At 36.7% G+C, this 11,773-nt stretch overlaps 2 protein-coding genes across 2 annotated transcripts; both read left to right on the top strand.

The window, feature by feature from the left end:
- The first annotated feature begins 2,580 nt into the window (after positions 1–2,580).
- On the top strand, positions 2,581–4,407 carry LOC132544083 (E3 SUMO-protein ligase ZBED1-like). The gene is made up of 3 exons (XM_060207650.1): positions 2,581–2,808; positions 3,243–3,319; positions 3,447–4,407. Exons 1-3 carry the CDS (start codon positions 2,581–2,583, stop codon positions 4,405–4,407), a joined length of 1,266 nt encoding a protein of 421 aa, XP_060063633.1.
- A 5,402-nt stretch (positions 4,408–9,809) lies between these two features.
- LOC132544082 (uncharacterized) lies at positions 9,810–11,556 on the top strand. The gene is made up of 3 exons (XM_060207648.1): positions 9,810–9,860; positions 10,447–10,782; positions 11,107–11,556. The coding sequence occupies exons 1-3, from the start codon at positions 9,810–9,812 to the stop codon at positions 11,554–11,556; spliced, it is 837 nt and encodes a 278-aa protein (XP_060063631.1).
- Positions 11,557–11,773: the final 217 nt, after the last annotated feature.

Below are 11,773 nucleotides of genomic sequence, written 5' to 3'. Positions count from 1 at the left end.
ATGAATTTGTTTTAAAATTTTAGATTTTAGCAAATTGAAAATTGAGTTTTAAAAGCTTTTTTTTGACACATGCAGAATGCATGTTCCCTTTGGTGCTTTGATAACCAAACAAAAGCCCCTGGGACTTCAGAATTTACAAGTTGTCAATTTATCTATTTATCTTAAAATTGTTCTGTAAACAGAAGTAGTTTTGATACGTGGATATCAAATACAACTTTTGTTATGTTACAGCTCACTATGGGACTTAATTAGGGGACAGAGACTGTAAGCCCATTTGTACAATTTAATGTTAAATGTTAAAAAGTATATATAGTGAAATATTAAAAGGATATACTTCTCGATTTTTTTCAGAAAGATGAACACAAACCTATCTTGTTTAAGGCCCCAGTTGATAACATGGAGAAGGAAAATAGAAATATCATGCAACAAGTAGTAAAGATGTCTGGTGACACAGTGCATGTGTCACAGGAAAGGGATATGGACAAGCTCAAGGATAATAACACAGAACATGTGTCACAGAAAATCGGCATGGACAAGACTAGTGAAACAGGGCAGGGAAGTGATGTAGACATGACTAGCGACACATTGCATTTGTCACAGGAAAGTGACATGGAAAATGCTGATGAACACCGGAGGTTGGTGCCATGAGGAAAGAAAGCAGTTTTGACATGGAAGAGAATGATGCTGATGACATGGTCTGGAATATTGACATGGAAATTGATGGCATGGGGCTTGATAATGGTATTAATATATTTTTTTCCATTAGAATCAGTAGCTTGTATAAGTGAAAATGCAAATGTTTAAAAAAAAAAAAAAAAAACAGCATAGAAATTTAAACAATTTGAAATATGTTATCCAAAATCAAAATTATTAATTTAATCTCAAGTAAATACACAATTGTGACATGTTTTAAAACAATATTTGCTTGAAAAACTTCAGAAGTAATGTTGTCACTAAAAATAATGAATTCTGTAATACATGTATCTTTATGTGAAAGATAACCTAGAATATTCTAGACTGATCAGCAATTAAATCTAGCATGATAATGACCTGTTATGGAAAATCTGTCCCTTTCAGATCTTCATAATGTTCGTATTATAAACTAGACTTTGTCTTAACCCTGTAAAAATAACAGATATTTTTGGCAGTATGTACCCAGGTAGAAGTGTATGCAGTGACTGATAGAGGATTATGCAGAAGTTTTATCTTTGATATGCACTTCCGGGGTGCTTCGATGTATTAATAGTTTTTAAAAACATCTATTTCATATAATACTTGTTTTTAATGTTTTCTTGCACCAAAGTGCTTTCTTACACAAAAGCCCAGTATTATTGATACAGATCCTTCTTTTTTTGTAATGTTACAGATCTTGTAGCAGACTCTGAATCCGATGATGCATGTTCAGATGTTTTTCCTGCACTGAAGCCAGTTGCTGTGAGTACAGAATATATATATGTTAAATATTTTACATCTCTGCACTATACAGTACAGTTTTGTAAGGCTGTATGTTTATCCCACCATCATCAAATAGCAGGCTATTCAAATCATCTTGCATCTATGGTCCGTACACAATCAGTCCTTAAACAATTCTTCTTGAACATTGCCATTTCTTGAGGTGTACTGGATAGATTATTAGTTCACCTGGACCGAAGGGCCAAGGTGAGCTTATGTCATACCGTGGCATTCATCGTTCAACAATTGACTTCTTCTGAACCGCTAGTCGGATCTAAACTAAGTTTGGTAGGAAGCATCCCTTTGTGGCTATGATTCAAATTCTTGCATTTATAATTGGATCTCTAATGTTAGAAATTCTGTTGGAGATAATGATGAGAACATTGTGGGGTCAATCTGTCTGTGTGGCTGGAGATATTCTAGGGACAAACTGGTTTATTATTTTTTGTTTTCATTTGGCAATATTGATATAAATATTGTGGTGTCATTCTTTCTTATTTATGCAGGGGACAAAATCTTTTCTTACACAAAATGGGGATGTTTCCATTTTTGTGAGGACAACCCAACTTCCAGACTAGAAATAGTAATCTGAAGATGTTATGGGGACATTATCTCTCATTTTTGTGAGGACAACCCAATTTTCTGACTGGAGATAGTTGTTATAGGTACATTTTATCTCATTTACATGGGAAACAAATATACAAATTGCCTTTTAAAGTAACAAAAAATACCAAATTACACTGGTTACAGTATAGGATAAATCAGCATATTTTAACTACTAACACTTACCTATCAAAAATAGGGATAGAAAATAGTTCTTCCTGTTTCCAGTGTGGAACAGAACCAGAAACAATTATTCATGCCCTATGGGAATGTGAAAAAGTACAAAGATTTTTACAGAATTTTGAATATCTTGTGGACAGTCTTTCAATACCTTTTGCATATAATAAAGAATCCTTTTTATTTGGAATATTGAATAGGAACAATATCAATTTTGTAGTGGACAACTAGAGCTGTCCGGTTAACCGAAAAGGCAACTCGATATCGGTAGTCTCAAAAAACCGGAAATACGAACCGAGCATGCGCACAAATAACCGTACTTTCGGTATCAACAGTAACAACGTGGTTATGGCGGGCAGCGTCAAGCAAAGCAGTCCTGTGTGGCTATATTTCGAGAAACTAGGAAAAAATAAAACATTCGCTAAATGTAAATTATGCCCAGGAGGTAAAAAGGTTGCAGCACGTTATGGTAATACCAGCAATCTCACGCGACATATCGAAACTTCGCATAAAACCGAAGCAGTACAGCTGAAAAAAGCTCTCGAAGAGAAGGCATCGCTGAAGCGTAAATTGAAGGTAAGTTTCTAAGAAAAAAAAAAACAGTCGTGTGTTCAACTCAAGTTACCTAATAATACAGACTTTCAGGCAATGTTTCTTGCAGTCTAAAGTACACGGGCCGTTTTCATAAAATGGATTATATGAACGATCAAATGCATGCGGAAATAAAAGCTTTCTTTTGAGAGATCGTTTCGAAATGGCCACACTTTTAAAGAGACGTACCCAGACAGGAATAATATATGGGAATAATAATCACGATCCCTAATAAAGTAAGATAAATAGATAAAAAAAAGAAGATAAAAATATTTGGAAAATGAATTAAATTAAAAGATTTATGAATGAATGATAGCTTGGGAGAGTAAATAGATGGATTGTTTGAATTTAAATTTGAATTCATATTTCAAATATATTATAGGCCCTACCTATAATTGGGAATATTCTGCTCGTTCCAGGATGAAGCAGTCCCCAGCGAATCCCCAGGAACATCAAGTAAACAAACAAAAATGGTGCCTTTCCTACAGGACAAAAAGTGGGGCTCTCAGGACAAGAGACAGAGAGATTGTAATAAAAAATTAACTGAAATGATATGTATTGACCTTCAGCCTGTCAGCATCGTAAATGACCAGGGTTTTCGTGAATTCATTCATTGCCTTCAGCCAGCTTACAATATGTGTGGCATATATGGAGCAATCGTCAGTGATAAAATCAAAACTGAAGGATTGTGTGTCCTTGGGCATTACTCTAGATCATTGGACCTCAGTAGCACAAGATGCCTACATGGCAGTGACCGCTCACTTCTTATCAGATAACTTCACCATCAGTGACTACTGCTTAAATGTTGCACATATGCCTGAATCACACACAGCAGTGAACATATCTGAAGCTCTACTTTCCTGCCTCGACGTATGGATCCCAGATTATAACGAAAGGACATTGAAGATCTATGTTGTGACAGATAATGCATCAAATGTGCAAGCAGCTATGAGACAACTTCCATCTTCTAAGTTCGTTCCTCTCAATTGCTTTGCTCATACATTACAACTTGCTGTGAACGATGCAGTCAAGAAATTCTTCGGGCTTGAAAAAGTAATTGCGAAGGCTAAAGTTATCACTAAACATTTTCATGCAAGCGCAAAGGATACACACAGCCTTGCTGAGAAGCAGAAATCATTGGGTGTGCCTGTGCATCGTCTGAAGAGTGAATGCCCAACAAAGTGGAATTCATTGTATTATTTACTGGAGAGACTAGTCGAGCAAAGAGAATCAGTAACCGCTGTATTAGCTACGAACGATAAGATAAATGATCTTAAAAAATCTGAGTGGAAGATCGCTGCAAGTTATGTAAGTGCCCTGAAACCATTTGAGGATGCAACAAACATGATGTCTGCGTCTAGATATGCTACAAGCTCAATGATAATCCCAGTCCTGCACGTTTTGAATGAGCAGATGAAAGACGTTGAAATGAATGATTTTGGAAAGCAGATACATGCCAACATCAATGCCAGATGGCCTGAATATGAGATGAAGCTTGAGTTTGCAATACCCACATACCTCCCAGGTTCAAGAATTATGGGTTCAATGATGACACAGCCAGAGACCGGACAGCAAAAGAAATAGTGCAGCTGATGTTAGACAATGCTAAGAATCCTCAAGTTATCGAAACTCCGAGTGCATGTGAATCTGACATCAAAATGCAGTCTGCTAGTGTGACTGAGTCATCAGAGACTGCTACGACGTCAAAGAAGACTGTGTGGGAAATATTCAAGAAAATGGTAGATAAGAAGAAGCAGACTGCTTCTGAGCACTCAACTGATAATCTACGGGAAAAGATGGAACATGAACTTTAGTTGTTTTGTAGTGAGGAACTTTTGGAACCTGAGAAATCTCCATTCGACTGGTGGAAAACAAACAAGACTAGGTACTCAAACCTTGCAAAGTTGGCACAGGTTTTTCTTTCGATACCAGCCACCTCTGTTCCTAGCGAGCGCATGTTCAGCAAATCTGGTCTCATCATCTCCAATCGAAGATCCTGTCTTGAGCCATTTTTTGCTGAGCAACTTACCTTTCTCGGACATAACCTGCGACAGTGAACTGTGGTACTGACTTGGTTGAGAAGGAAAATTAACACCCTGATGTGTTCAAAAAATCAGTTTTGTTCAATACTCATTCATGGCACAAGAAGTGTTAGTCAGTCTAGTCTTGCCTATGTTATTATTGTTACTGTTTTCTTTGAACCATATTGCACACTTGCAGCTCCATAACAAGTTTCGAATTTTGAAACTCCAGACTGTGTTATAACATATTCATTATAGCTGAAACCAAACCTGTTATATTTTCTATTATTTTTTTCTGTCTTGTTACTGTTGATAGGTTTGTGCATTCTTGTTGAAATACCAGGTGGTATATTTTTTGTTTCTCTTTCATGTTTGAGTTGGAATATCATATTTTGTTATTTATTTTATTGTCTCACGAGTTGTGAACAAGTTATAGATCTATTGTTGAATAAAACCGAAAACCGAAACCGAGAATCAACTTTTAATCAAGTAACCGAATCGAAACCGAAACCGAAGGTCAATTCCCATAACCGGACAGCTCTATGGACAACACAATAATATTGATAATGAAACAGTACATCTATAGCTCTAGATGTTTAAAAACGGAATTATCTATTCATGGTCTCAAGAATCTAATTAAGGAAACATATTGTGTCCAGAAATTCATAGCTACTGGAAAAGGGAATCTGGTACTGGATGAGTTTAAAAAAGTATGGAGAAAATGGGAAAAGTTTCTTGAGATAACTTAGCATCATAAATTTGTGTTTCTAGTATGTGGTTATACATTCCCAGGCAGCTCCCTCTTAATTTCTCTCTCTCTCTCTCTTTCTCTCTCTCTCTCCCTCTCTTTCTCCTTCTGAGATATATTCCTTTTATGTAGTTATGTGTATTTGTTCTGTGTTTTTTGAGTAGGTGAAGTATGAGTGATAATAACATGTAAGAATGTTTGTATAGGTGAAGAATGAGTGAATATGTATACATAGTGGAAAAATGAGTGAACACTTCCTTCAGGGGAGTTTGTATAGGTGTATGATATATATATGAAGAATTAGTGAAAATGTAGTGTATGAAATATAAGTGAATCAATCTTTTATGAGTGTTTTTGTTATATAAATGAGGTGCAGGTGAAATATGAGTGAATGTAGTATAGGTGAAGGATGAATGAATATATCCTATATAATTAATATACCAGTTGGGAGTGTTGTATAGATGAAGTGAAGGTGATGTATGAATGTAAGTGTATGATGAGTGACTGTAAGAAGAAAAGCTGAATGGGATATAAAATATAAATAAGAAAGTGTGGTATGTTTATTGTCTTTCAATGTATTCTGTTTGAAGAAAAAAATAAAAAGTTACAAAAAACATTCACACTCTTTCCCCCACAGATTCCGGGTACATCTAAAGAGTAAATGTCAAATTTTATTTGTATATTGTAAAATCAATATTTTTGCAGAGATTTGAACTTAGTTGAATTGCCAAGGGCAAGAAAGAGTAGTTTGAAATAACAAGAGTGGAAAGCAGGATTGTATCCAGTGGAAGTCCTGTCCAGCCCAGAAGATGGTTATGTCAAAGTTCATTTTACAGGTATATTGTAGTAAATGCTATTGATAGTTATTGCTTTCAGCATTTTGTTGACTTTTTAAAATTATTTATCATTAACTGTATATGCATGCGTAAACTTTCATCATGAGGTGCGTTACATTTAACACAGGCTGTTGAACAGTAACAGTTATGGTCTATAACTTAAAAATAAAGTACCAATGTTATACCATTAATTAAGAATCTTCAGGATTTTTTTAAAACCCAAGTCTCCTTATAGGTATGCATAAATTTGTGATCATTAACACTTTCGATACATAATTAATATTATATCATTATATCTAGAAAAATCTGTATAATCAAATGTAATCTTGCAATTCCTCTAAAGAAAATCTTAGGTCAGCCTTGTAAATACTAGCTGTTTCCTACCAACTCAGCTAGGGAGACATTGTTAGCTCATTCGGTAAAGTGTAACACTAGTAAGCGAGAGCAGGGACGTATAATTAGTAAACTCTGTTATATACGTCCCTGGCGAGAGGTCCCAGGTTCGACTCCTAGTGAGACATTAAGAAAATTAATGATCTCCTTTACTCTTATGATAGTTTCTTCTGCTTTTTCTTCTTAAAAAAATATCAGGTATCAATGGGATTGGCAAGAAGAAAAAAAATTTTTTTGAAGTCACTTTAAGTTAATAATTCAATGTACAATAATGTAAATGGTTTTTGCACACTAGATCAACAGGTGTATTTGATAAAATGCATCATTGAAATTTGTTGTCATAGTTTATTTATGATGTAAAATCTTTATTGATAGGATGGAGTGCAAAGTACGACACTATTATCAAAGAGGCAGAACTTGAGACTAATGAATGTGAGGGGACAGTCAATTGTGAATTTGAGGTAGCTGCACACAACGCCATCCGACATGTTTTCCACGGTATCACCATTAAGGGATGTTTTTTCCACTTCATCCAGTGCATTTGGCGAAAGGCCCAGTCTACCGGACTCCAGACACTGTACCGTGACAACGACGACGTCAAGCTACTTGTACGACGAGCTGCTGTTCTACCACTGATCCCCTTAGACCGCATCGAGGACGTCCGCTTCCAAACCCTCCAAGAAGCTGATGATGCTGACATTCCACATCCCGTGTTGCCATTCACCGATTACGTCACGAAGCAATGGATAGAGGGAGATCGTACCACCTGGAACCACTTCTCAACCGAGGGACGCCGGACTACCAATCATCTGGAAGCTTGGCACGGAAAACTGAAGAAGGTACTGCATGTCCACCCCAACATCTACACCATCATCCAGACGTTTAAGGACATACAAAACATGAACGACATCAGCCGGATTCAGAGAGACGCAGGAGGCAACAATCAACACCGGAAGAAGAAATACGCCAACATTGACAGACGCCTGGCCGACTTGAAGGACCGTTACCAGACTGGGACAATCGACCTGATGACCTATGCTGATTCAGCATCCGAGCTTCTGCATCTTGGATAGAGTGTTTTGTGGACTTATGGATTACTTGATTATCACAGGTTGTAAAAGGACATAATATCAAGATAAATGGATAATGTATTGTCATACATATATAGTGCTAATTCAGCTTCATTTAGGGGTTTACTATTTATATTAGATAATAATTTATTTAATGCTAAAATGTGGGTAAAATACAATTTAATAACAGACATCAGTGTATCATTGTGACTTACTAAATTTTATTTATCAATTAAATATAATCTTATATGATATTAATTATTAGTATTTATAATTGTAATGATTAACTATTTTGTAATACTTCATATACTACAAAAATGTGTTACATTTGTATATGTAAAAAAAAACCTACCTATTTCCTTATTGATATGAAAGTATCCTATTTACAAGGACAAGTAGACATTCTTAGTTGAAACAGACTATAACATCAAATGATTCCCTTTATAAACACCCTCCTTTCAAGTTGGCAGAGTTGGTGTTCGGGGAATGAGCCGTCTCAGTGACACTTGAGTCAAACTACCTAGGTAGGTTTTACCTGTATGCCGAAGGTGACAGTTATGTATCAAGCTGTTGAATAGGAATAATATAAAAATTAACATGATTTTGTTTCATTACCATTTCTGCATTTAATGTGTAAATTGGGATATTATATTCTATCTTAAGGTAAGTGAAATCTTATTTTCTAATCAATGAAATTCATTTGTATTATAATTATTGACAATTTTGACCGGTTAGACATGCATTAAAACCTTATAACTTTATAAGTAAACAACATAGACATATAATTTAAACTCCATTTTGTAGGCATATTAAGAAAAATGCAGAAAATAGATATTTTGTATTGGTTTATAAAGAATTTGCTTCAATTTATACTAAAATTCTTCCCCTATCCCGACGGAATTACGATTTTAATCCAATTTACCATTGATTAAATGCTTCTAATATCAAAACTAACATACATAGAAAGATACTTTGAAATGTATCTTCTAGGAAAATTAAATACAATGTGGGGAATATATAGTATGTATAACCATTTTTGAAAGAATTATCAGAATACCACGGAAAGCTACCCGTAGCCTAACAACGAAAGCATCATGCTGAATTAGTCTACAATACCAAGGCAAAGCGAGAATACTTAGATGATCTGTTGCGGGTTCCATCGGGATATCGAGACCAACCCTTGTTTGTGGAATTTACAGGAAGGTTGAAAACCATGCTAAAAAAGCCTAGTGTCATACGAAATCATCTAAGCTACGTGACGCGCATCTTGTACTGGATAGGATGAAAACAGGATGTGTTTGAGATAGAGCAAATGTCAACAGAGGGAGTCAAAGAATTCATTGACCTCCTGAAGGAGGTTAGAGTAGCTGCATCCACCATCGCAAACTACCTTAAAAGTAGGAAAATTTTGATAAAAATTGATAAAATGTTTGACGGATTTTCTGATGAACAACAACGATTGGTTAAGGCTGTCATGACCGAAGTCGAGGACCATGCCACAGGAAATGACATAATTGTGGGCCAGGAGCACAGGCGGAAAAGAGGGACAGCACCGAATCCTAAAGCGTTGAAGAATGCAACGAGGTTATTGAAAAGGCGAAACCTGAAATGATGAACTTGGTGCAGTCTGCAGGTGTGTAGTCTCGTGATGAAGTAGCAAACCTCAATTACTACGTTGCAGCATATAGTGTCTGCGCGTATGGGATGTGTCCTGCGTCAATAACAAACATTAGGTGGGAAGACTATCAAAGAGCTTTGATGAACAAGGTAACCGATGATGGAAAGGACTATATTCTTATAGACATCACAGAACACAAAACCTCATAACAATACGTGGCTAAACTTGAGTTGAAGGACCATATGATACCATTCATGGAGAAATACGTAGAGAATATAAGGAGTGCTATAGTGAACAGACATGGAGAAAAAACAAATGTTACTTCAGCATGACAGAGGGGCTTTTGCGAAAGTGAGTACAGGTGTGGCAAAGCTGCAAGAAAAGATAGGCTGTAAAAGGATCAAAGCAAACAATGCAAGGAAGGCCATCGAAAGAGCATGCCAGAGGGTCCCGGAAAACAAGTAAAGAGATATAGCAACCTTTCTCTGCCACAGTACAAATGCAAGTTTATCAAATAATATTAAATATACAGTATAGCTTGTCTAAACCAGCCCCTGTATATTCCGGAAGACTGGATATTAAGGTCTTATTGTTTGGTCCAATTGTCATTATCTAAATGTAAATTGAACCTCTGCAAACCGGACACCTGAGCCGGCTAAATTATTAGGACCCGGTGACATTCTTTTAGACAGGATAAAATGTAATAGATTCAATGATGATTTTCATAATTATGTTATGTTCTTGCCCGACTCCCTGACTATGTTGATTAAATTGTTTTTCATAATTATGTCAAATAGTTCACAACACAGTACTGAATACTTTAATGAAACATTCGATATATAAATAGTAATTGTTTGTATTGAAGTTGAGATAATCTGTTTGTATTGAAGTTGAGATAAAGTGACACGTTTCTATTATTTGTCATTTCCTATTTCAGATCAGAGACAGATACTACCGGAATTTTGCCTCGTCCAGTGCAGTTAGCGTAGTGAAATCAATTGCCATCTTGGGAGGTTGTCCCAAAGACAAAACAGGAAGGAAAGAAAAGGCCACCAAAGTTTCCCGAAAACCTGACAAAGTGGAACAAACGGACGAAGAAATAGACGAATTCAACTCAGACAATGGCACATCGGATAGCTGGGACGAGGAACCAGAAGGAGCAACAGATGCTAAATTGGTGCAAGAAATTGCCGAAAAAGTTGTGTTGGACATGACGAAACAAATGCACCCTAATGGTGCGGACGTTCCAAGAAGAAAAGAAGTATCGAGTAAGGCCAGTTATTGCTCTCAAAGCAATCAGACAAGCAAAATACATTCGTGATGATGCCGAATTCAAAGAAATTGCCAGCAAGCTTCTTGATAAATATGCTAAGACGAAGAAGAAGAGAGTGGAACAGATTACAAAGGTTCCAGAATTCAGGACTTAGGACAAAGAGTACCGAGCATTGGCAGAGAAAGTTTGCGGCAACGACAAGCGTCCCAGTTAAAAGGATAAAGACCTCATGAGAAGGAAGATATCTGCCATTATTCAAAGGAACAAACTTGTTGCTGAGATCCAAAAAACGATGATGAACTAATGCAAAAGGTATCTGTACAGGATTGGCCTAAATGCAGTATTGCAACGGACCCCAAGAAGGGAAGAATTTTCAGAAACAAAGCACTGTTAATACGAAAAGGGGAAATTGTTTGTAACTACCATGGAAAACATGCCCCAGCAAGTCAAGGAAAGGAAGCCCTACTTAAAGAAGTAAAGGACGAAAATGCCAACTATATCACATTTTATAACGATGGAGGGAAACAAACGTGCGTAAATGCCAACAGGATACCATGTGAATGCCATCCAGAAAAGGTTGAAGGAACATTCGGCCAGCTAATCAGCCACTCAAGACTTAATATCAACTGTAAACCCATACAGCGGAAAATAAGGGGCAAATCCCATATCTTTATCCAAGCGGTGAGGGAATTTAACTTCAACGAAGAACTTTTATTTGATTATGGAGTTAGAAGAGCAGAAAACGGACAGAGAATAAGCTGGCTAGACCAATAGCCTGCTTTCTTGCCCGACTCCCTGCCTGATTGCCTGCCTTGATGCCTGCCTTCCTGCCAGCCTTGCTCTTCTTTTTGGCAAACCGACTTGAGGCAAACCGACCCCCGTGTCGGGACCAATCCGAGTAGCTCACTATACCATTCAATTGGGTAGTAGCAACAAGCGGGGTGTACAAAGGTCAGGGACGTAATCAACGCGAGCTTATGACTTGCGCTTA

The sequence above is a fragment of the Ylistrum balloti genome, unplaced genomic scaffold, assembly GCF_031769215.1.
Source record: "Ylistrum balloti isolate Yb309-2 unplaced genomic scaffold, AGI_CSIRO_Ybal_v1 Utg369780, whole genome shotgun sequence".
Classification (NCBI taxonomy): Eukaryota; Metazoa; Mollusca; class Bivalvia; order Pectinida; family Pectinidae; genus Ylistrum; species Ylistrum balloti.
The sequence above is the reverse complement of the archived record's forward strand: the minus strand, read 5'-3'. Positions and strand labels throughout refer to the sequence as shown.

Bases quoted from the DNA above. Each gene is read 5' to 3' on its own strand.
- LOC132544083 (XM_060207650.1), top strand. From the start codon at position 2,581: ATGGCGGGCAGCGTCAAGCAAAGCAGTCCTGTGTGGCTATATTTCGAG. The intron at 2,809-3,242 runs GTAAGTTTCTAA...TGCTCGTTCCAG, and splicing joins CGCTGAAGCGTAAATTGAAG to GATGAAGCAGTCCCCAGCGA. The intron at 3,320-3,446 runs GTGGGGCTCTCA...CATTGCCTTCAG, and splicing joins CCTTTCCTACAGGACAAAAA to CCAGCTTACAATATGTGTGG.
- LOC132544082 (XM_060207648.1), top strand. From the start codon at position 9,810: ATGGAGAAAAAACAAATGTTACTTCAGCATGACAGAGGGGCTTTTGCG. The intron at 9,861-10,446 runs GTGAGTACAGGT...TTCCTATTTCAG, and splicing joins ACAGAGGGGCTTTTGCGAAA to ATCAGAGACAGATACTACCG. The intron at 10,783-11,106 runs GCCAGTTATTGC...GTATCTGTACAG, and splicing joins GAAAAGAAGTATCGAGTAAG to GATTGGCCTAAATGCAGTAT.